Here is a 23,393-nt window from a genome sequence, read left to right on the forward strand (position 1 = left end):
AATTCGAACATGGTCCTTGCCCTTAAGGAACTTGGTCTAGGCCAGGCACGGTGGCTCACGCCTGTAATCCCAGCACTTTGGGAGGCCAAGGCAGGCAGATCATGAGTTCAAGAGATTGAGACCATGCTGGCCAACACGGTGAAACACCATCTCCACTAAAAATACAAAAATTAGATGGGTGGTGGCGCGTGCCTATAGTCCCAGCTACTCGGGAGGCTGAGGCAGGAGAATCCTGCTTGAACCCAGGAGGTAGAGGTTGCAGTGAGCTGAGATGGGGCCACTGCACTCCAGCCTGGCAACAGAGCAAGACTACGTCTAAAAAAAAAAGAAAAGAAAAGAAAAGAAAAGAAACTTGGTCTATATGCTCTGAGGGAGAACTTACAGGGTGCTTTGAGAGCATGAAGCAGGGTCTTCTAACCTAGCAGTGGGATCGGGGGCTGAAGACAATTAGAGGTTTCTGAAAGAACTGATGTATAAATTGAAGTCTGAAGGATTATCAGGGAGTTCATGGGAGAGGGGTTGGTGTAAGAACCATAGAGTGTTCTAAGCGAGAGAATAACACACACAAAGGTCTAGAAGTGAGAGGGAAGTTAGCCTATTTCAGAAATGGAGAGAAAATCAACATGGCTATAGTTTAAGTTGCAAAAGAGGGGATAACTGACCAGCCATGGGGCTGCAGAGGTAAGCAGAGGCAAGCTCACAAAGGCTTTGTAATAAATGGAGGAATTTGGGCTTAAATATAAGAGCAATGGGAAGCTGTTGAAGAGGTTTTAAACAAGAGTGGTAAGAGACAAAATCCGTTTCAATCACCTCTTAAATAAATGGTTAGATCAGAAGAGCACTTCTGAATTATGGGAGTCCAAAAACAGTACCAAATTATGAAGAGGTAGTGTTCCACGATGTGAAATCTGAGGGCTTTTAAATAAATATTTTTGCTTTCCAAACACTGTAGGAGACCCTTAACCTCATTAAATGGAAGCCCTTGACAACAGTCCTTTATTCCAGATGAGCACAACTCAGGAATTATCCATCTCAAGCTTATGATAGAAATAGTACCCCATGTCAGAAAAAAAGTACAAAGGCAGGATTTTACCTCATAGTATTCCACATGAAAGCACAAATTAGTCTCAATCACACATCGGCATCATAGGAAAATCTCAGAATTTCAGTATTGGAAAGAATGTTAAAGATCATTTGGTCCAACACCTTCATTTTACAGATGAAGGCAGTATACAGATTATTTCTTATACAAGACTGTGGATTCTGCCTTGGGCTCTCTCTCCCTCAGATCTTTCATGAAGGGAGGAAGTCAGCTTGGCATGTCATGAGTAGCCCTGTGGAGAAGCCCAGGTGACAAGGAACTGAAGCCTCCCACCGCCTGCCAGTGAGGAACTGAGGCCTGCCTGCTGGCCATGTGGGTGAACTTGACAGCAAATTCTCCAGGCCCAGTTGGTTATGATAGTGGTCCCAGCTGATAGTTTGGTAAGAACCTCATGAGAGACCCTGAGCCAGACCACCTTGTTAAGCCACTCTTAGATTCCTGACTTCAGGAACTGTGTGAAGTAAATGTTTGTTGTTTGAAAGTGCTAAACTTTGGAGTCATTTGTTAAGCAGTAACAGGTAACTAATGAACAGTACACAAAATTAATAAATTCTTAACAAACTTACACTATGCTTCCCTTGATATCTAAATAGTAGTTATTTTCTAAACAATAAAATGTATCTTCCTTTAAAGATACTACCAATTGTGCTCTTCTACTTTGAAAAGAGGTGATTAAATGGCTTATAGAATAGGTGATAGGATATTTAGTCATTTAGAGGTCACTGACTCTAATTTAACCTGAGTTCTTGGCAACCACACATAGATAATACTGAAATTTGTTTGCAAATAATTCCCTATGGCTACATATTCCCATTTTAATGTAGCTGTTTTTTTTAAAATCTCCGTACATACAAAAATATGAACTTAAATTAAAATTACCCTTTCTTCTTAGTTCTAAGCAGCCTTAGTAGGATGCTGAGTAAGGGGGAAACAACAGCCTATCAATTGATGATGATGACCATATGTAAAATAATCACTTTTCTAATTTAATAAAACCTCCAAAGTTTTATCCTTGGAAGAAAAACCTCCCAGTGAGGAGGAATAGCAATTGACGTAAACCTGGCCCCTCTTCTAAGTTTTGTCTGCCTTTTATATTTTCAATCCCATTATTCATTCAGCATTCCATCAAGAAATACTCACTGAGCCCTTTCCACATACCAGACATGGATAACAAATAACGAACTAGATAGACAAGGCTCCACCTTCATACACATTTTTATCTGGGTATAGGAAAAAGAAATTAAGCAATTACAATATAGTGGTAATCATTAGGGAAGAAAAGTAGAGGGTGCAGTGGAAGTACCTAGCAGGATACCTACCCTAGTACATTGGTGGGAAGAGATATAGGGGTGTGGAGTGGGACATGTGAGAGAGTCTAGAAAAAGCTTTTTTGTAACCGACATCTAAGCGTAATGTTAAGATGTCAGAAGGTATTTCAGGCAAAAAGAACTCCCTGTACAAAGGCCTGAAGGTAAGTGAGTTACATTTAGAAACTTAGAAGTTCAGCTTGGCTGCAGCATAGCATTGGGGTAGTGTAGCCCCAAAATGGATACAATTCCCTCTGCTGGGCTTCCCTGTAACAGAGTTGACATGGTGGAGAAATTAAAAAATAACAAAGCTTTAGGCTCTGACCTCTTGCACATTATGCTGCCTGAAAACATTTATGTTCCAGATGCAGAAGGCTAATCAGTCTGGCAAGAATTCTGAGGTTGGAAAAACCTGCTTTGAATCCCAGCTTGAGACCAGTAATACCCACAACAGGTTGTGTAGAGGTTAGGTGAAGTAATAAATGTGAAGCATCTTACACACACTAGGTGCTCAAATAATTCCCTCCCTTCAGTTACCTTGCTTCTGAGCCCCCAGCTGGACTCTGAGCTGAGGACACCATGTCACCATCCACCACACATGACCCCATGACTTGGCAGAGGACGATGCTTTTCTTGGCCATCTCTATGTCCATCTCATTCAGTTCTAGTCTCTACCCTCTTCTTTAGTGACTATTATCCCAGGAACTGCAGCATTCATAAAACAAGAATTATAGCCACACGCACCTGAGACTTGTTCCATTACACTAATTGTACTTTATATTTGTATATGTACTTGATCTCAATTATTCCTTTTGAGAACATCATAAGGTTGAGTATTGTAATCACTATTTGGCAGATAAAAGCCCTAGGTTCAGAGAGGTACGTGATTTATCTTGACTGAAGCTTTGACTGTAGCTCCTCATTTTCTAAACGAGTTCTGTCAACCCTACAAAGGCTGCCTCCCAGCAAATACTGCAATGGGCATATGTTTTAAGGTATATTTGCACTTTTTTTAAACTTTTAAGTTCAGGGGTACATGTGCAGGTTTGGTACATAGGTAAACTTGTGTTATGGGGGTTTGTACAGATTATTTCATCACCCAGGTATTAAGCCTAGTACCCACATTAGTTATTTTTCCTGATCCTCTCCCTCCTCCCACCCTCCACCCTCCAATAGGCCCCAGTGTGTGTTGTTCCCCTCTATGTGTCCATGTGTTCTCATCATTTAGCTCCCACTTATAAGTGAGAACATGCGATATTTCGTTTTCTGTTCCTGTGTTAGTTTACTTGCAGTTTCTTTTAAAAGTTATTAGGACTCAGAGAAACATAAACTTTTACAACTATATACCTATTCATCAATATACAACTGTATAACTATACACTCTTTCACACATATTTTAAGTTCTCTATGTGTAAAACTAAATTTGGGGGGTGGTAGTGGTGGCAGGATGTTCTCAGAATACTAGGGCCTTCAAAGGACCATCCTCAATACTTTGATGATAGGTATCACTTTCCATTTGCATACTTGCCCAGCTATGCTCATAACAGTAAAAATAAAGCTTCCTACCTTCTTAAGAATAAAAAACTGTCTCCCCTGTGAAAATAACACAAGTGAAAGACTTAATTATTCAGGTGGACTTCATCTGCTGATTTCAAATGGAATTATTCTCTTATGATCACAAGATGCCTTGTAAGTTACCTGTTTCAAGCCCAGTCTCCGCCTAGGGAACTGTCTCCTATGAAAAGGAGTCCAGGTGGACCATGGTGGCTCATGCCTGTAATACCAGCATCTTGGGAGGCCAAAAAGGGAGGATCGCTGGAGGCCAGGAGTTTGAGACCAGCCTTGACAACAGGACCAGATAATAGACACCGTCTCTACAAAAAATAAAAAAAAAATTAGCTGGGCATGATGACTCACACATGTGGTCCTAGCTACTCGGGAGGTTGAGGTGGGAAGATCACTTGAGCCCAGGAGTTCCAGGCTGCAGTGAGCTATGGATGTGCCACTGCACTCCAGCCTGGGTGACAGAGCAAGACCTCAACTCAAAAAATAAATAAATAAAAAAGAAAAGGAGTCCACCTCACTTCTGAACAGTTCAAGTTGAGTCCATAAATGAGCCTATTTCTGTCTTCCAAAGATATCCATATAAGACTTTCCCCAACCACCCCCCCGCAACCTTGCTTCCTTTCAGTGTTTCTCCAAAGGTGGTGCCCAGATTACCTGGATCAAAATCACCAGGGTACTGATTAACAGGAGATTCCTGGGTCCCAACGCTGACCTGAATCATCACCAAGAAATGGTGCATTCGCTTTTCATATCACATTACCCAGCAGATTCATACTTCGTGAATTACACACTCTAGATCTCTGTCACACACAAAAAAATGGTCTTAGGCAAAATCTCTCATCTTCTACTTAAAACAACTGGTTTTAACCTAAGGGGCTGATATAAATGCTAAGTCAAGCAGTGATTTGTGTTTAACACTTGACAGTCCCTCTTCCAGGTACTCTATATAGTGGACTTTTATACAATATGATGTACAGTCCTTCAGCCAACCAATAATACACCTAACTACAATCCATTCTACATTTCCGGAACCGTGCTGTTCATGAGGATATCACTTCAGATATTTTGTGGAAATTCTGAAATTATGGCATCTACAGAACTCCCTGATATACTAGCTATTGTAAGCCAAGCCAAAAAGCACATGAAGGTAGTTTGGTACAATTCTTTATCTATCTTGATAATTGAAATTGTTTCACTGTAAAACTTTACATAACTGAGCTTTGTTTTAAAGCAAAAAACTTGCAGATATGAGACAGTATGAGAAAAAAGAATCAGCTGTTACCATCTTAAAACTTAGGATAGCCTAGGTGTGGTGGCTCACAGCTGTAATCCTAGCACTTTGGGAGTACGAGGCAGACGGATTGCCTGAGCTCAGGAGTTCGAGACCAGCCTGGGCAACACCATGAAACCTCGTCTCTACTAAAACACAAAAAAAAAAAAAATTAGCCGGGTGTGGCGGTGTGCACTTGTAGTCCCAGCTACTGGGGAGGCTGAGGCAGGAGAATTGCTTGAACCCGGGAGGTGGAGGTTGCGGTGAGCCAAGATCGCACCACTGCACCCTACTCCAGCCTGGGTAGGAGCGAGAGACTCCGTCTCAAAAAAAAAAAAAGAAAAGAAAAGAAAAAAAACCCCAAAAACTTAGGATAAAATCTTAAAACGTTTTGTTCGACTTAAATTTAAATTAGCAGTTTAGGGTATAGTACACTGATAATGTAATTACATACATTCTGCTATAAAGGCATAGACATCTTTATTGGGAGATATGGGCAGGAAAATTATTTCCTCAGGGTGGGGCATTTGGCTAAACACTTGCCAATATCCTTTACTGTGTAATTTAGGTAACACAGGCAGAAAAGGCGTTTGAAAAGCAGAAATCAAGTGGCAAAAATCAGATCTGAGGGACGCAATGAGGGTGGAGTTGAAATCCGTGGTCCTTGGATTTGAAACTTACCAGCCCGTGAACAAGGTTGGTATTGCTTTTGGCATAAGACGACAGCCTTTCTTTTCATTAGCTCAGGAGGAATACTGGCTTTCCAAGTGAGCTCCTCCAATCCAGTGATATTTGCACATCTCACCTGGGCCTTTCGGTTACAAATTCACCACCTTAAGGAGCCGTGTGAAAAAGCAAGAACAATCAATAAGAAGGAAAAAAAAAAACCCTTCAGCTATAAATCAGCCACGTGGAGCTGCTGCAGCAGCAGCGGTAGTCCCACTTCCTGGTTGGCTTCCTGAAAGCCTCTCGACAAGGGGCTCAGGGAAGTGGGTCTAAGGGAGAGGTGCAGACGAGAGCGACTCCAGGTCCAACGGAGGGGGCGGCGGGCCAGGGGATCCCGGAGGGCACAGGCGTTAAGGACGGAGTTATGGTCCATAATTACAATAAAAGTTTGGGGATCTGAAAGCTTTAAGGAGCTGAGCTGCAGGGCAAAGGCTAAGAACCGGACTCGGGGAAAGTGCAAGTTAGTTACAAGGTAGCAGGGACTGTGAAGGGGGCTCGCGTGGAGAGCAGGGGACTGCGGATCTGGAAGGGGGCAGGTAGAGAGGAAGGCAGCCTGGCAGAGCGAGGCACACGGGTCAGTCGGAGCTCTGCGGTGGCCGCCAGAGGGGAGGGGGCCACGGGGAGGAGCGGAGGGAAGAGCCCGGGGAAAGGTGTAGCCGAGGGGAGTTCCGGATCTGGAGCTGGAAAGGGCAGGCAGCGGAGAGGGCGGCAGCCGTAGCGGTAGGGGTGGGGGAAAGAGGAGGAGGAGAGCCGGAGGAGGGGGAAGGAGGGAGGGGAGAGCGGTGGCGGCGGCTGCGCCGGGCTGTGAGTCTCTCGCCGCCGGAGGAAGATGAGGCTGAAGATTGGGTTCATCTTACGCAGTTTGCTAGTGGTGGGAAGCTTCCTGGGGCTAGTGGTCCTCTGGTCTTCCCTGACCCCGCGGCCGGACGACCCAAGCCCGCTGAGCAGGATGAGGGTGAGTGACCCGCCCGGCCCCCTCCGGCGGCAGCGACCGGCAACTTGTTTTGTTTGCCCGCGTGTGGAGGGAGCAGGGGGCGGCGGGGTCGCGGCACGGCGTGGGCACCGCAGCTCCGCAGGTGGTGCTGGCGCAGCGCGGGCCGAGGGGGTGCCGAGCCCCGCGCACTCCGACCTCCCTGGCCGCCGCCGGCCCGCCCCCTCGCCGCCCCTTCCTCCGCTCTTCCCCGCCCCGGGCTCCGCCGCCGACACCCGCGCTGCCGCGGCAGCGGCTCGGGCGGCCGCTCTCCGCGCCGGGACTGCGGGCGGAGCGGGCGGAGAGCCGGGTCCGGGGGGCCGCGGCCGCCCGGCGTCCCGCTCTGGGGGGCCGGGACCGCAGCGCTCACGGCCCGGGGACGCGGGGTTGGTCCAGGCTGCGGCCTGTGGCGCGTGCAGGCCTGAAGGAGGCGAGATGCCGATGCCGCCACCGCTGGTCCGGTGGACCAGGCCCCTTGGTCCAGCCTCCGCTCCCGCAGTCGCCCGTCTGGGGGTGTTCGCAGCCCCGGGCTCCCCCGGCCCGCCCGCCAGGGAGTGGGAGGGCGATGGCGCCCCGCCTCCGGCTCTTACGGAGAGCGCGCCTCCCCCTCAACTCCGGCGGCGGGGAGCCGGGGTGCGATGCGCGGCCGAGGCCTCGCCCGGACCGCCGGTCCCCCTCGCGTCCGTGGGCGAGGGAGGGGCGGTTGGCCGGAGATGGCGGAGGGGCGTCCCCGCCCCGCCTCGCCCGCCCGCCGCCCCCAGCCCTCAGCGCCTGGGGAAGCCCCTGCTCTGGCAGTGCTCGGGCGCTGTCCGGGGGAAGAGGAGCAGTTCCTCTTCCTTGGCTGCGGCAGGGCTGCTTGGGCCGGAAAACTAACTTGTGTCGGCGCCCGGCCGCCCCGCGCCGGCTGCCGGCTAGCTCAGGCCGACGCCGAGGGGAGCGGCGGCGCGGAGCTCGCGGCGGCTCCGCTGGGACGCATTTGTCTGCCGCCCAGGGCGCGAGTGTTAGCGCTGACATTCCTTGGATTTGGAGGGTTTAGTCAGGCGCCTCGGAACATTAGTTACCCGGAGCCGCGCCGCGCGGGGAAGGGACCGCGGGCACTGCGGCTTCCCTGACCCGGCAGCGGGCGGCACGCACCGGCCTCGCCCCCGACCCTGACCTGCTTCCCCCCGGATGAACCGTTGCACCACCTGCTTCCTCCTCCCCGCCGGGACAGCCAACTGGGCCGGCTGCCAGTGGGGGTAGGAGAGGGTATGAGGGGCTCACGACCGCCGAGGCGGCGGGGCTGCAGGAGGAGTCGAGTCGCTCTCTCTGTTGTAAAGTGCTTTTTGCAAGTGTGATGAGCATCGCTTCTATGTCATGTTTATTTAACTTTCCTTCTGGAAAGTTAGCATCAGGAAGTTGGGCAAAAAGGCTTGTGGCGTCCTTTCAAGAGTAAGAATCCTAGGAGGAGATCCCATTATCAGCTCTTCGCCTATATCATGAGATTAGATGTAATCTGAAAGTTTTAGTATTTGAAGTCTCTACAGCAGTGGAATCCCTTTGTAATATCTGGGATAGATTCCCATCTAAGTCATCTAAATTGATGGTAATAAAAAGTATCAGTTTTCCTTTTCAGTACATTTGCGGTTTTAAGCTTCTCAGCTCATGGAGTGATGGTGATCTTTTTATAATTTTGCTCTCAATATGACTTATTGACAAAGGATAACTGAATATTGCAATTGAGGATATTTGTTTTAAGTCATCAAATGGCTTTTTACATGTAGCTAGAAATGTTTAACCCCCTATTTTCTGGTAGAGAAACTGACGAAAAACTGACAAAACTAGCTAGGTTCAGAATGTCCCGCCCTTCTGATGATCTTTTAAAGAGGTGGCGGAACATCAGCATCACTTGCCAACTCGTGGAATATTTTATTAGTGCAAATAAAGGATGGGCCATAATGCCCATTTCAATACTATATGGTGATGATATCTTGATTTTTTGTTTGTTTCAGTGTACTTGATAAAGTTTCTCAGTGGATCCAGTGTAATTTCTGTCATTTGTCAAAAACAAAAGGTAGATTTTAAAGACTTAACATAATTAACATTAAGAGGAATGCTTAGGTATCAGAAGAGCAAGAAAGACCCTTTTATTGGCTTCCCAGGTAAATAGTAATACAAGCAATTTAAAGTGTAGCTTATAAATAATAAGAGCATAAATAAGGGATTATTGCCTTCCTTTAATAAAGACTAACCTAGGAGCTTTTAAGGTACAGTGCTAGAAGGACAAAGCCTGTAGGGAGGATTCTGACTCCTGAGTTTCTCCTCCCCCTTGTGGTTCTTTTACTTCGATGACTATTGCATATATTCCACCCATGGTGAGATCTCTGCTTCTCTTTAATGCTGATCTACACATGGACTTTTTTGGATCCCTTTACATAGCCTGAACGATCCAGTTTACCAGGTATGGGTTCTGCCTCTACTCCAGCAAGCTTGTACCTGTGGCTCCATTCACCCTGTGCCACTTTTTGTCTTGAACTATGAATATGTCAGACACTAAATTCTGTTACAGCCTTGACAACTTGGGATGGTCCTTCCTCATCTGCACTATTTCCTTGTTTTAGGTCTGTCCACCTGTGGAGTCAAGACAAAAGAAACATGTTTCTTATTTCCTTCCCATCTCTGGGCCTCTTGCCCTTTCTCTGAAGTGAATGATGTGAAAAATGACCTTACATTTCTGATCATATTCTGTTGTGTGATTTTAAATATTGATGTATTTGAACATTTTTGAGTGCCAATTATATACCAGGCATGGTACTAGTTGTTAAGGAAATACTCCTTGTCCTTAATCTCATGGATCTTGTAAAAACCACACAGCAATCAAACCTCGATAAATATATAAATAAAAATTGTGCTACTGCTTTCATAGTGAAAACCATAGGGGGCAAGAAAATGGAGGAATTTGGTCATAAAAGCCTTACTTGAAGAAATGACTGTTAGCAGTAGCAAATCCATACAGGTCTGAAGCAACTCGATTCTTACCTCCTGTGGGAAAGAATTTATTGGAGGGGCATAAGGCAGAGTGAGAGACCGAGGCAAATTTTTGAGCAGGAGTGAGAGTATTAAAAAGCTTTAGAGCAGGAACGGAAGGAAGTACACTTTGAAGAAGGCCATGTGGGCTACTTGAGAAATCCAAGTACCTCGTCTGACCCTGGACTTGGGGTTTTATACATTGGCATGATTCCAGGGTTTGCGTTTCTTCTCCCGTGATTCTTCCCTTGGGGTGGGTTGTCTGCATGCGCAGTGGCCTGCCAGCAGCGGGGAGGGGCTGCATGCAGTGTGTTTACTGAAGTTTTACTCATGCTCACTTGAGGCATTTTTCCCTTACAATTTGAGCCTTCCTAGAGGAAGGGCATATACTAGTTAAAAGCTGCCATTTTGCCTATTAGTGCACATGCTGGAGCCCACTTGCCCAACTCCTGAGATCTTAGTGGGAACCTGCTGATAACCAGCTTTAGGTGTTTTCTATCTAATGGGAGACTGCCTTTCCATGGTGTTGGCGCGACCAGTTATTATTTCAGAGAGACAGTTTAACAACGGCCTGACCATCACCTGATGGCTGCCTGACATTCCTGGTGGTGGGGGGCCTTTCCTGCCCTGCTCATGTCTGCCTAGCTGCCTACTCTGACTTTTGAGGCGAAATCTGAACATTTCAAGAAAAGTAGTTAATCTGGAAGTGGGTGGCAGCATTCTTGAGAAGGAGCATTTGGGCAAAGGTCCTGAGGCAGGAGGTAGCATGAGTGAAATAGTGAGAAACTAGGAGATAAATATTGTTGGAACGTGGAGAGTGACAAGTAGAATGATGCCACACAGGAAAGCATGGGTCTCGTAGTCCATGCTAAGGAGGAGATCTTAAGTGCGGTGAGAAGCCGTTGAAAGATTTTAAGTAGGGAAGAGTGGATTTGTGTTTTGAAAAGATCACTCTGGCTGCCTACAGAAAGTATGTATTTGTCTATAGAACAGGTAGCAGGAGTCCTGGTGGGGGTCGTCATTATTCAGGTGGGACATAATCCTTGCTTAGATTGGCAGGGCGGTGGTAGAGATAGAAAAAAATAAATTGATTCAAGAGCTCCTAAAGATGCAAAGGCATCAGGATTTGGCTATTGGATATGGTAGTGAAGGTGTCAGGAGGCCTAGGATGATAGATTATTTGTTTCATTATGGAAAGTTCTCAAAGCAAAATGTATACCTTCTTGTATTGTATTTTATGATTATGGGAAGCTTTTTCTTTTTTTATCTTTGTCCTCTGGATATTTTAAGGTCAGCATTTATTAAGATTATCTGCTTGGACTTGCAAAGCACAGAAAGTTCCTTTAATTAAATAAATTATGTCCCAGACTAACACCATTTATCCCAGGTTTTAGCCCTGAGTGACTGTCTACAGTTGACCCATAAGCCTCTGAAAATAAAGGTTTTTAAAGGAAATGTTGACAGATCCATTAAAACAGCAGTCCCCCACCTTTTTAGCACCAGGGACTGGTCTTGTCAAAGACAATTATTCCACAGACTGGGGGAGTTGGGTTGGGTGGGGGATGGTTTGGGGATGAAACTGTTCTGCCTCAGATCATTAGGTATTAGATTCTCATAAGGAGTGTGCAACCCGGATCCCTTGCATGCAGCTCACAATAGGGTTTATGCTCCATGACCCAGGGTTGGGGACCCCTGCATTAAAACATTCAGTACTGGTGAGAAGCTGTGTGTAAACTAATGACTCTCTGGATATGCAAATGCAACTTTAGTCAAGTCATTAATGCCACTTAGGTTCAGGGTGTATGTAATAGGACTAATTCAGGAACTACTAGGCCAAGAGGTTTTATGTGATAGGCAAGCTAACAGGTTTGAAAGGAATATAGTTTAAATGAGGATTAGTGGCTGAATTGATTACCCTGGCAGTCAAGTTCCACCTTACCAAAGCCATTTTATCTCAGTGATGATCAGTTGTAACCTGAAAAATTCTGCCCTTGAACATGAGATTGTACTTCAAATGGAAGCTCTGTTTATACTATTAGGGATGGAGCTATCACTTAGTGAAAGTGTAGTGTCTTAAGTGGTCACTGTTCTCTCAGTTTCCCAGGCTATACACCTTAGGATTGGTTTTTGTTTCCTTTGCTGTTTTCAGTGTCCCATCCCCCTTCTCCCCCCACACATAATAATGATTAAAAATATCACATCACCAAGTCTGAGAAGTCTGGGGTTTATAGACTTCCTGAAATTAATGCAGAACTTTTGCATACATCTACATTTTTTTCTAGGTTGATAATCAGAAGCTTTCATGTTTCCTAAAGTGTCCTCTAAACCAAACAAGGCTTCCAGCCACTGACCATGTGCCCTTTGAAGGCAGGGTTCATGTTTCCTGTTTGTTGAGTATTTCCTCCATCTTTCCTGGTGCTAATTTTATGGAAGGCACATATTAAATATTTTTCAAAGAAACTAAGGTACATCCATTTATGTCTCCCACATAGGTCTGAACATTTCGGAAATGTTTGGCGAATTCCTAAGAATTGTTGTATTTATCACTTCTGTGGAAATGTTTTCCATCCAGTGGTCTATGTGAGGTCAGGCATCAGCCCTGTTACCACCTGCTTGCCCCTCCCCCGTCCCCATCCTCCCCTCCCTAAGACCTCATGAAGAATACTGATAACACCTGAAGTGGGAGTTCCTGCTCTCACAATCTAGTTGGGGGTGGGGAGAGCTATTGCTTAATCCAGTAGCAATGTAAAGAAATAATACAAGAACTGTCACAAGGATATGTTTCATCAGTAGTCAAACCAGTAGGTGGAGAAGGCTTAAAATGGCCTTTGGGGAATGCACAGTTACTAGTAAAGAGAGAATGAAAACTTTTGAACAGCAGTCTATTTTGTGACTTAGGCTGGTTGCATGGGATGGGAGATAACGTGTGAGATACGATTTGGGTTCCTGTATAAACTGTTAGACAATAGTAAATTGGAGAAAGAGGAAGAGAGAAAATAATTCACGAATGAAAAGCAAAATTCTGAGCTTGAGCCATCTGTAAACAGAATATGTGGAAATTCTAACGAGTTATTAAAAAAGTTGGTCAGCAAGATTTGAGTAGCTATTGAATGAAGGAAAATGACTGTGATTATTCAGCTCCTAACTAGATAATTGTCTTTGTTCATATTTTGAATTTCGATTCTCATTCCTGAAGAATGAATGTACAATCTGAAAAGTAACTAAATTAAAGATTTCAGTAATAACAGCAACAATAATAGTTTACATATATTGAATCCTTACTTTGGGCCTAATACATATTCTACATGTATTTGGTTGTTTATTTGTAACAACCACCCTCTATTGCAAGTCCGATGGAATCCCAACTTTATAGATGAGACTGTCGTGGTATAGAGAGGTGAACTCTTTGTCCAAGTTTATTCACTTAATTAATTGTAGAGCCAGGATTCAATCTTAGGTGTTCTAACTTCAGAGCTGTGCTCTCTGATCTTGCACTACAGTTTTTAACAACACAGACAAGTACACATGGGCTACATTAAAAGGTGGATATGTAGACGCTAGCTGGGTAATTTCAGATAAACACTGAAGACAATATAGATGGTCCCTGACTTACCATGATTCAGCTTACGATTTTTGACTTTTCAATGGGTTTATCGGTGTGTAACCCTGTCATAAGTCTGAGCACATCTGGACTTAAGATGTCTTATGATTCTTCAAGTTTACAGTGGGTTTGTTGCAGGGTGTAATCCCTGGTAAGTCGAGGAACATCTGTACATGGTAATATGAAAGAGAATGGGAGGCTGGTGCGGTGGTTCATGCTTGTAATCCCAGTGCTTTGGGAGGCCTAGGCAGGCGAATCACTTGAGGTCCGGAGTTTGAGACCAGCCTGGCCAACATGGTGAAACCCTGTCTCTACTAAAAATACAAAAATTAGCCAGGCATGGTAGCACACCCCTGTAATCCCAGCTACTCAGGAGGCTGAGGCAGGAGAATTGCTTGAAGCCAGGAGGCGGAGGTTGCAGTAAGTGGAGCTCGCGCCACTGCACTCAAGCCTGGGCAACAAAACGAGACTCCATCTCAAAAAAAAAAAAATTAAAAACAAAAAGAAAGAGAATGGGGTGGAAGGGACCACTCAGGGAATGTCAGGGAAGGTGATGGCCAGAGCAGAGTCTTCAGGAGTAAGTGTAAGACTATCATGCAAATCTGGCGGAAAAGCATTCCAGGCAGAGGGAACAGAAGTGCAAAATTCCTGAGGTTGGAATGAGGCTGGAGTATTTGAAGCCAGTATGGCTGGAGTTTGTTGAGTTTGGAGGGAGTACAGTATGGGATGAGCTTGAAGATGTAGTCAGGACTCAGATGATGGGGGTGTGTGGCTCCTGTGGTCTGTTATTAGGGTGATTATTTGTTTTAGTTTACATTTGCTGCCCATTAGCCATTATCCTTTCACTCTCAGAAGTGTCCTGGGTTGGATGGTAAATTATATGGATGTCTTGCTTAAAGTGCATTTTCCTAGATAAATAAAATGAGTAATAACCCTTTTTGGCCACAGTTTGTGGGCCAGATGCACAAGTAAACAATTGTGCTGGGTAAGACAAAAACTGTATTAGTTAAGTCCACTGAGTCCTGTGGGAGCACAGAGAAAGGAGCATCTAGTGTATGGGACTGGATGCTGTCAGAGAGCTTGTCTTATAAAAAGACATGCTGGAGAGATGAGGACAGAGGAGACTGTGTGCAACAGCATAAATAACTGTGACCAATCCTGGGGACTACATGGCTGAAAATTGGGTTGGAGAGGGGTGGAATGGAAGAGAGGACTCTAGAAAGATAAATAGAATCTGAGCCATGAAAGACTTTGAATGGTCAGAGCTGGGCTATAAGGAATAATCTGGAAACAGTGCAAGCTAGATTTTAGTGAGGAGAGAATTATGTCCGAAGGATATAATGAAGCTTAAACTAAGGAGAAGGACCTAGAAACTGAATACAGAGGAAGAGATTATGGAAGTATAATAGAATTGCCCAGTGGGAGGAGGAATCATTCTTGATGGTAAAGGAAAGGATGTTGATGCCTTTAGAAGGAATACAGCTGTCTAAAGCACTGGCTCTCAAACTTCTTTAGGCTTCGGAGTCACCTAGAGGGTGTGAGAAAACGGATTACTTGGCCCCATCCCCAGAATTTCTGATTGAGTAGATTTAGGGTAGAGCAGATAATTTGCATTTCTAACTAGTTCCCCGGGGATGCTGATGCTGCTGGTCCAGGGATCATGCTTTGAGGAGTGCCTGTCTAGAGGTTATATAGATTTAGGGGCTGCAAAATGAAAATGAAAAATTTGGTTTGGTTTGGCATATAGTATTTTATAGAACACAGGTCAGTCAAGTGAAGGTGTCTTAACCAGGTCGATGGAGCTCAGAATGGAATCAGAAGTGGATGCATTTCATTGGCCAGAGGGTGGTGTCTGAAGCACAGGGAGTGGGTTGGTAAGTTAAAGGAGCCTGTGTGGATGGAGGAGAAAAATGTGTGTATTAAGAAGAAACATGGAAAATGCCTTCTTTTAGGCTCTAGGAGGTTGGTGGGGAGAGATGAAAGAAGGCATAGACAGAAGTAAAATGACTTAGACAATATTGCCTAACCGTGAGCAAAAATAATTTCTTTAAGGACAGGGCCATCAACAAATTCAAATGTTAAAATATTTGAGAACTGATTAGAATGAAAGCTGAAACAAGTGGCTGTGGAAGCATTTCCTGCCTGCTAACCTAACCAGTAGTACTTTGGTCTAGAGAGGGACTACAGCAGCATCATCATTAGCATCTCAGTAAATATTGTGGCCCAGAAAAACTGGTTCAGATGATAAAGAAGTTCAGGTCATGAAGAGTCATCTTCACTATGGGAAAAATACAAATAGAGAAAAAGTTTTATTAGAGAACTGTAACTATCAAAGAGGAACTTAACCCATTTTTGGTTATATCTGGGCTACCATAACTTTATGTGCCTTTCCACCTCTCCCTACCCACAAGTCTGTGTGTGTGTGTGTGTGTGTGTGTGTATGTGTGTGTGTGTGCACGCACAGACACCTATGTATATATATTTTAGTTGTGATCATATATAATACTATATAAGATAGATATTGCAACACATATTAGTCTTTTTTTACTCATGTCTGAAATCCGGTGATTTGAAAAGCTGTGACTAGAAAACCAATTTAATATTTAAAGTTGGAAAATAAATTTTATTCTGAGAACATTAGGCAATTTTTAGTTTTTAGTACATTAATTTGACTGAAGGATATTAAAAAAACAATAGCAAAACTATGCTATTCTCAGCGTAGAGAAAATGTATGCTCAGCATTTCAATACTCTTAGTTTTTAAAAATGAGGTTTATCATTAAATTATAGTTCAGCCCTGTGATCCTGAAAGCAACACTGAGACAACATGAACTGCAGTCACCTAGGGCCTATGTCTTTTTGGAAAGGGAAGAGCTAACTTTCAGTTGCTTAATTTGCTAAGAATCCTGAATATTTCCAAATGAGAAATGTTCTCATTTCTGCACCATTATAAATTCCCTTCTGGGCTCCCCAGCCTTCGAAGCATTTTCAAGCATCACTCCCAAGAAGCATTTAAACATGCCGACAGGGAGACCTGATTCACTTCACTGAATACAAGAACTGGTACACTGAAACTTGAGGAAAAATTTAACTTTACATTATCTAATTAGGTTTATAGAATTGGTGCAGAGCAGCCTGGTTTCCCAAATCTAGAAGGTACAATTAACTATAGTATTATATCAATACCAACTAGTCTGCGAATAGGCTTCTAAGCAATAGGAATCTGTTATTACCAAGAATATTTTAAACTGGGTGAGTTAAAATTAAGTCACATACTATCGGAAACCATTTTGTATGAGAATAGAGTAGATGACCTAGTCATTTTTTAATTTTAATTTTTACCAATTCCCTGGGTTTAGGAATACATCTGAGCCTCAAGAGGTATGCTACTGTCTTCAGTAGTAAACTTAACATGCTCAGTGATTATCTGGCTTAAGTGTAATTTTGGCATTTGTAGTTACCTTTATGAAATTATTTTTTATGCATAGCTGTTTACTATGAAAACTGTGTATTCACTGGTAAAGCTATGCTTCCTATGAAAACTGTGTATTCGCTGGTATCTTATAAAAAGAAATGGTATTATTTATTATGTAAGTATATCTTAAATAGGCAGTAACTGAGAAATTGCCAAAACTTTTTTGGAGCGAGTTCACTCTTATCAGAAGTTGGGTATGTCAGCATTTTTATTTATTAAACTGTTTGTATTAATAATTCTCCTTTAACTTTTAGTTTTCCTTTTAATAGAAACATCAGCCAGGTGTGGTGGCTCATGCTTATAATCCTAGCATTTTGGGAGCCTGAGCCTGGAGGATTGCTTGAGGCTAGAAGCCTGGGCAATATAGCAAGACCTTGTCGCTTATAAAACAAACAAACCAAACCTGATAAGATATTCTTTAATGTGAGCAAGGTTTGCAAGTAGCTTTTTCAACTGTGCAAATGCCTAACTCCTTCTACAAGTGGAACCCTTGATTTAAAACCAACCCATTGATTCTAGTTATTAAAGTAAAACAATAGTTTCAATTCCTAATGTAGTATGAAGAGACCCCTTTGAACCATTTCACAGAATTTTAAGAATTAACACTTGTAGAGAAGTGATATCATGAAAATATCAATGTAGTATCTTTATGTGTCTGTGAGAATTTGGTTTTTAAAAAATATATTCCTTAGAAAGCCTAAATAGAAAACAAAACAAAAAAAAGAACAGTAAGTTACAGTTGTACATTGCAAAAAAGAAGTCCTTAAGTCATGATGCGTGAAGTTCTCTAGAAGTTCTTGTCAGTACTTACTGCTGTACTTCAAATTTTTTATTCTGTAGATTTGAAGTAAATATTTTATATACTTTTTATTAACATTTATTATCACAAAAATAGTTCCCTTACAACCCTAGCATAAATTAAAACTATCAGTATACTTAAGTGAGTCATGCAAGTGTCATTTTGCCAGGATATATAAAAGATATCTGAGTAATGATATTTAGAAATGGAAAATGTGAAAATAGCATCATTATAGGAAGATTCCAAATCTGTTTAGATTTATAGGTTATGGTCATTTATATAAACATTTTTAAAATGACAGGAACAGTCTAATTACGTTAAGTCAATTAAGTTTTTTTTTGCTTGATTGTTTAATGCTGTTATGAAAAACACATATTTGTAAAAGAAATTATTTGCCTAGAAAAATTTACCATGCAATATATTTCATCATATTGGAGTTCCTTTTTTTTTTTTTTTTGAGATGGAGTTTCACTGTTGTCATGCAGGCCAGAGTGCAATGGCACAATCTCGACTCACTGCAACCTCTGCTTCCCAGGTTCAAGCAATTCTCCTGCCTCAGCCTCCTGAGTAGCTGGGATTACAGGCGCCCACAACCATGCCCAGCTAATTTTTGTATTTTTAGTAGAGATGGGGTTTCACCATGTTGGCCAGACTGGTCTCGAACTTCTGACCTCAGGTGATCCGCCTGCCTTGGTCTCCCAAAGTGCTGGGATTACAGGCGTGAGCCACTGCACCTGCCCAGTTCTTTGTTAATGAAAGCCTGTGTACCTGGAAGTCAAAGGTATACTTTGCATAGCCATTTCAAAACTTGTCTTAGATATTTTCTAAAATGTTTGTCTCATTGGATATAGGTTTCGATTGTGCTTACTTGAGAAGACTTAAATCTTTACCCTTCTCCTGGTAGTTTTCTTCTGGCAGTTCAGTATTTTGCCATGCAATTTTTATTAGACAATTTGATCACTGTGTTTCTTATTGCCTAATCCAACAGATTTAATCTTTTAATCTCAAATACAGCAAGGTGTGCTGTGCCTTTACAATCTGTTTGCAGAGTTTTACATCTTCGTTTGAAAGGAAGTGTTTAAACACCCCTGTTCAAAAATCTGCTAGTTCTTGCCAGGATGATTTAAAATGAATTTTAAAAATCCATTAGATTTTTGGCAAATAAGCTCTCAATTATGGTACAGAATAAATGACTACAAAGTGCTTTTTAGAGTAATGGAATAGAAATGACTGAAATTTTATTACTTTACACATGCAGATTTTTCTACTGTGGTAGATGTTCTTAAACTAAAAGATTACTGTCAAGATTGGAAATTTTTATCACTTAAAATATATAATTATATTTGAACATTTAAGCAAAAGATTGCTGGAATGGGGATATACAGGCCTGCAGTTTCATTAACTGTTGCTCCCTGTGTGATGGCCTCAGAGGAAATTCTAAGTCCAGTGTTCGTCAAAGAGGCTGGAGAATGTTTCCCTTTTAGTGATCAGTGAAAATAAATTTGCTTACAGTCCAGGGAGATCATGGTAGTAGAGAAAAAAATACTTTAGTAAATAATTTTCTAAAATTCTCTATTCTAAAAATATACTAAGAAAGGATGATTTTTAAATACCTTGGTATTTTAAAGAAATACATTTTCTGTATGAAATTAAGATAACTCTATTCCTCTTCTTATAGCTAACATTTAGACTCTAAATCATGGCACATGTAACACTTCTATTTTAAAATAAATGTAGGGTACGTGAAAGCACAGTTGTTAACTTTGAAAATTTTGAAGAGTGGAATCACCTACAGACATAATAAAGCTGAAAATACCAGGTCCTGCTGTTTGCTTAGCCTGAGAAAGGAACTGCCGGTATCATCCAAGTATTGGTCAAAATACGTATATACTGTATGGTCATTCTCATATTATTTTTCCCAGTGTCCTATTTGAAAATCGGAAGGTTTTAATGAATGTGGCTTCGTCTTACTTTCCATTAATTATGACTGCAAGAAGAGTACAGCCACTCTTGTTTGATCAGCCTATACACTATGACTAAATGGAAAGCGAATCACAGCCAGAGAGTCTAATAGTTTCACAGTGGTAAAATCATGTTTTGTAAGAAGCAGTTATCATCCTTGACCACCGCTCTGTTAACTGGTAACAGTAAGATAAAAGTAAATGTTAAAATCTTTCTTATATGTTGGCAAAAATCACTTCCTAAAGATAAATGAATGGCTTGAAACATTTATTCTTATTTACATCTGCTTCTTTAGCTTAAGTGACAGGTACTTATGTTTAAACATAACATGTCTTGTGTAATGATTTATGATTCTGCATTTATAAATGCAGAAAGAATAACTAAAAGGAAGTTGTAAGTGTCAGTGAAGGAATAGATGCTTTTTTAAATATAGAAAATTAGAAAACTTAAGGTAACAGCAAAAGTAATATACATTTGTTCAGTATTTTTGTTTTCTGGTGAATTGAGATACTTTTCCTACTATTCCTTTAATTCTTTTTAAAAATAACTACAATCTATTTTTTTCTCCCTTGGAACAGTGGATTCCTTTCTCTGATTATGAGGCCTGGAATTTGAGTGATTCATTGGTCAGTTTCTTTTGGGTTCCAGTGGGTGCTAAAAGTAAGAATGATTATTTTAAGGATAAAAAATGTCAGTTGTATATTTTATTGACTGCAGATAGCTAGAAAAAGTAAACTTGCCATGTGGGCACACAGCGTGTTGCCTCTGAATGATGAGGCAAGCAGGTTACTCATAATACACACACACACACACACACACACACACACACACACACACAGCGTGTTGCCCCAAATGATGAGGCTAGCAGGTTACTCTTAATACACACACACACACACAGACACAACAGCGTGTTGCCTCTGAATGATGAGGCTAGTAGGTTACTCATAATACACACACACACACACACACACACACACACACAGCTTTTCCTCTATGTACCTGATTCTTTTAAATTAAAGATAAACCTTTGAATGATGAGGCTAGCAGGTTACTCATAATACACATACACACACACACACACACACACACACACACACACTGCTTTTTCTCTGTGTACCTGATACTTTTTAATTAAAGGTAAAAGGTAACCGAACCTTTAACTCTTGAGCCAGTGATAATGAGAAAATAAAATTTCATTTCTAAAATTAGAGATAATGGAACTTTAAAAAAAAAATGTGTTCTCTGTGTCATCTCTGTGCACCCCCTCCCACTATTCCTCTCACATGCTGCACTTTTTTTTTTTTTTTTTTTAAAGCTGCATTAAGAGGCTGTTATATCCTTTGAAATACCACAGGTCTTGAGAGGGATGAATGATGAAATGTAAAGATCAGTGATTGAGCAGGAATGGGAGAAAGATTAGGGATTGGGTTTTCTGGCACAAGGCTCCTTTCTGTCAAAGGACTGCAAATTTTCCTGGGTTGACGTGGGCTTAATTTTTTTTTCCCCCCCAAGGCAGAAGAATTTTTCTTAGTACAGAACAAAATGGAGTCTCCTATGTCTACTTCTTTCTACACAGACACAGTAACAATCTGATCTCTCTTTCTTTTCTCCACATTTCCCCCTTTTCTATTTGACAAAACCGCCATCGTCATCATGGCCCATTCTCAATGAGCTGTTGGGTACACCTCCCAGACGGGGCGGCCGGGCAGAGGCGCCCCCCACCTCCCAGACGGGGCGGCGGCCGGGCGGGGTCTGCCCCCCACCTCCCGGACGGGGCGGCTGGCCAGGCGGGGACTGTCCCCCACCTCCCGGACGGGGCGGCTGGCTGGGCGGGGACTGCCCCCCACCTCCCGGACCGGGCGGCTGCCGGGCGGAGACGCTCATCACTTCCCAGACGGGGCGGCTGCCGGGCAGAGGGGCTCCTCACTTCTCAGATGGGGCGGCCAGGCAGAGACGCTCCTCTCCTCCCAGACGGGGTCGCGGCCGGGCAGAGGCGCTCTTCACATCTCAGACGGGTCGGCGGGGCAGAGGCACTCCCCATATCCCAGACGATGGGCGGCCGGGCGGAGACGCTCCTCACTTCCTAGACAGGATGGCGGCCGGGAAGAGGCGCTCCTCACTTCCCAGACTGGGCGGCGGGGCAGAGGGGCTCCTCACATCCCAGACGATGGGCCGCCAGGCAGAGACGCTCCTCACTTCCTAGACGGGGTGGCGGCCGGGCAGAGGCTGCAATCTCGGCACTTTGGGAGGCCAAGGCAGGCGGCTGGGAGGTGGAGGTTGTAGCAAGCCGAGATCACGCCACTGCACTCCAGCCTGGGCCAACATTGAGCACTGAGTGAGCGAGACTCCGTCTGCAATCCCTGCACCTCGGGAGGCCGAGGCTGGCAGATCACTCGCGGTCAGGAGCTGGAGACCAGCCCGGCCAACACGGTGAAACCCCGTCTCCACCAAGAAATACGAAAACCAGTCAGGCATGGCGGCGCCCGCCTGCAATCCCAGGCACTCTGCAGGCTGAGGCAGGAGAATCAGGCAGGGAGGCTGCAGTGGGTCGAGATGGCGGCAGTACTGTCCAGCCTCGGCTCGGCATCAGAGGGAGACCAGGGAGAGGGAGCTCGGCATCAGAGGGAGACCAGGGAGAGGGAGAGGGAGGAGGAGGGGGAGGGGGAGACGTGGGCTTAATTTAAAATTGCCTTATATATGCAGTGATGAAAATCAAATCAAATTTAAATTACTATATGGAACAACTTCCTGATAATGTAAAAAAAACTGATTTAGGAGAGGGTTTTCGGTACTTTGAAATATTAATATTATGAAAGTTGAACACTGATGTTTCAATCTGCTTCACTCCATCCCCATTACTTCTTGTCAGCTGTCTATGAGCATTGGGCCACTTGCCACAGTTTTACATGATAACCATATTTAAGTGGTAAAAAAGATCAGAACATATACAGTGCCTTCTTAAGTCAGGTTCCTGATTTATTTCTGGTACTATCCATTTAGATACATATTAATTTACCTAATTTCTTAAATCCATGGACCAGTACTGATATTCCTGTTTGTCTTTATTTAGGATTTTACATGTGTACATTAAAAAATACATTGGTAACAGCTGACTGACAACCAAAAAAGTAAAAAAGCAAAACAAAAATCACCGTGCTTTGATAGGTTTGTCATGAAGCAAAATGCATGAGAAATTTGATCTGTTTCAGTTTGCTTGTTATCAGTCAGAAATCACCTTTGCTTTGCCCAGAGAAGACTCAGGTTCACTGAATTCTTTTCACTACTCTGTGAAAGTGTGTAGCAGCATGGACAGCCCATGTTAAGTATATGTACAGAGTAAATGGTGCACTGGGTGGCATGTGGAATCTTGAAAGGACAGTGTCTCTTAGATGCTTAACTTACTACTGGGAGTGAAGAAGATCAATGATTCTCAAAAACAAAAAAAAGTGGAAAAATTCCTTTTGGGGAAAAGAAGCTAGTATAATTTAGGGTTTTAATTACTATCATACTTGATTGAGAGAAATCCCTTATTCTTAAAATAATACAGGTACTGCATTTCTTATTTTATAATACTGCTTAAATGCTTCCTGTCCCAGGCAGTATAATGAAT

General features: G+C 43.1%; 2 protein-coding genes across 11 annotated transcripts in view; one reads left to right on the top strand and one right to left on the bottom strand.

The window, feature by feature from the left end:
• Positions 1 to 9,801, bottom strand: part of LOC103786936 (atherin-like) — a 133,898-nt gene extending 124,097 nt beyond the window's left edge. For 8 of the 9 annotated variants that reach the window (XR_008625268.2, XR_008625267.2, XR_010112065.1 and 5 more), the window contains exons 1-2: positions 4,630 to 4,772; positions 4,108 to 4,283 (exon numbers count right to left, since the gene is read on the bottom strand). Coding sequence is in view for 2 of the 9 variants with exons in the window: in XM_063603998.1 (XP_063460068.1) it covers positions 4,108 to 4,283; positions 4,630 to 4,714 (261 nt within the window). In the remaining 7 variants the exon portion in view is untranslated. Of the gene's footprint in view, positions 1 to 4,107; positions 4,284 to 4,629; positions 4,773 to 5,926; positions 6,079 to 7,531 lie in introns of those variants that run through there. The other variant, XM_063603997.1, reaches the window with a different exon arrangement.
• The window catches only part of GALNT7 (polypeptide N-acetylgalactosaminyltransferase 7), a 155,008-nt gene continuing 138,248 nt past the window's right edge, over positions 6,634 to 23,393 (top strand). Inside the window, exon 1 of one of the 2 annotated variants that reach the window (XM_003823418.7) lies at positions 6,634 to 6,926. In XM_003823418.7, coding sequence (XP_003823466.3) covers positions 6,801 to 6,926 — 126 coding nt within the window. In that variant the 5' untranslated portion in view covers positions 6,634 to 6,800. The remainder of the gene's footprint in view (positions 6,927 to 23,393) is intronic. The other variant, XM_008977069.5, reaches the window with a different exon arrangement.

This window comes from Pan paniscus, chromosome 3 (genome assembly GCF_029289425.2).
Source record: "Pan paniscus chromosome 3, NHGRI_mPanPan1-v2.0_pri, whole genome shotgun sequence".
Taxonomy (NCBI): domain Eukaryota; kingdom Metazoa; phylum Chordata; class Mammalia; order Primates; family Hominidae; genus Pan; species Pan paniscus.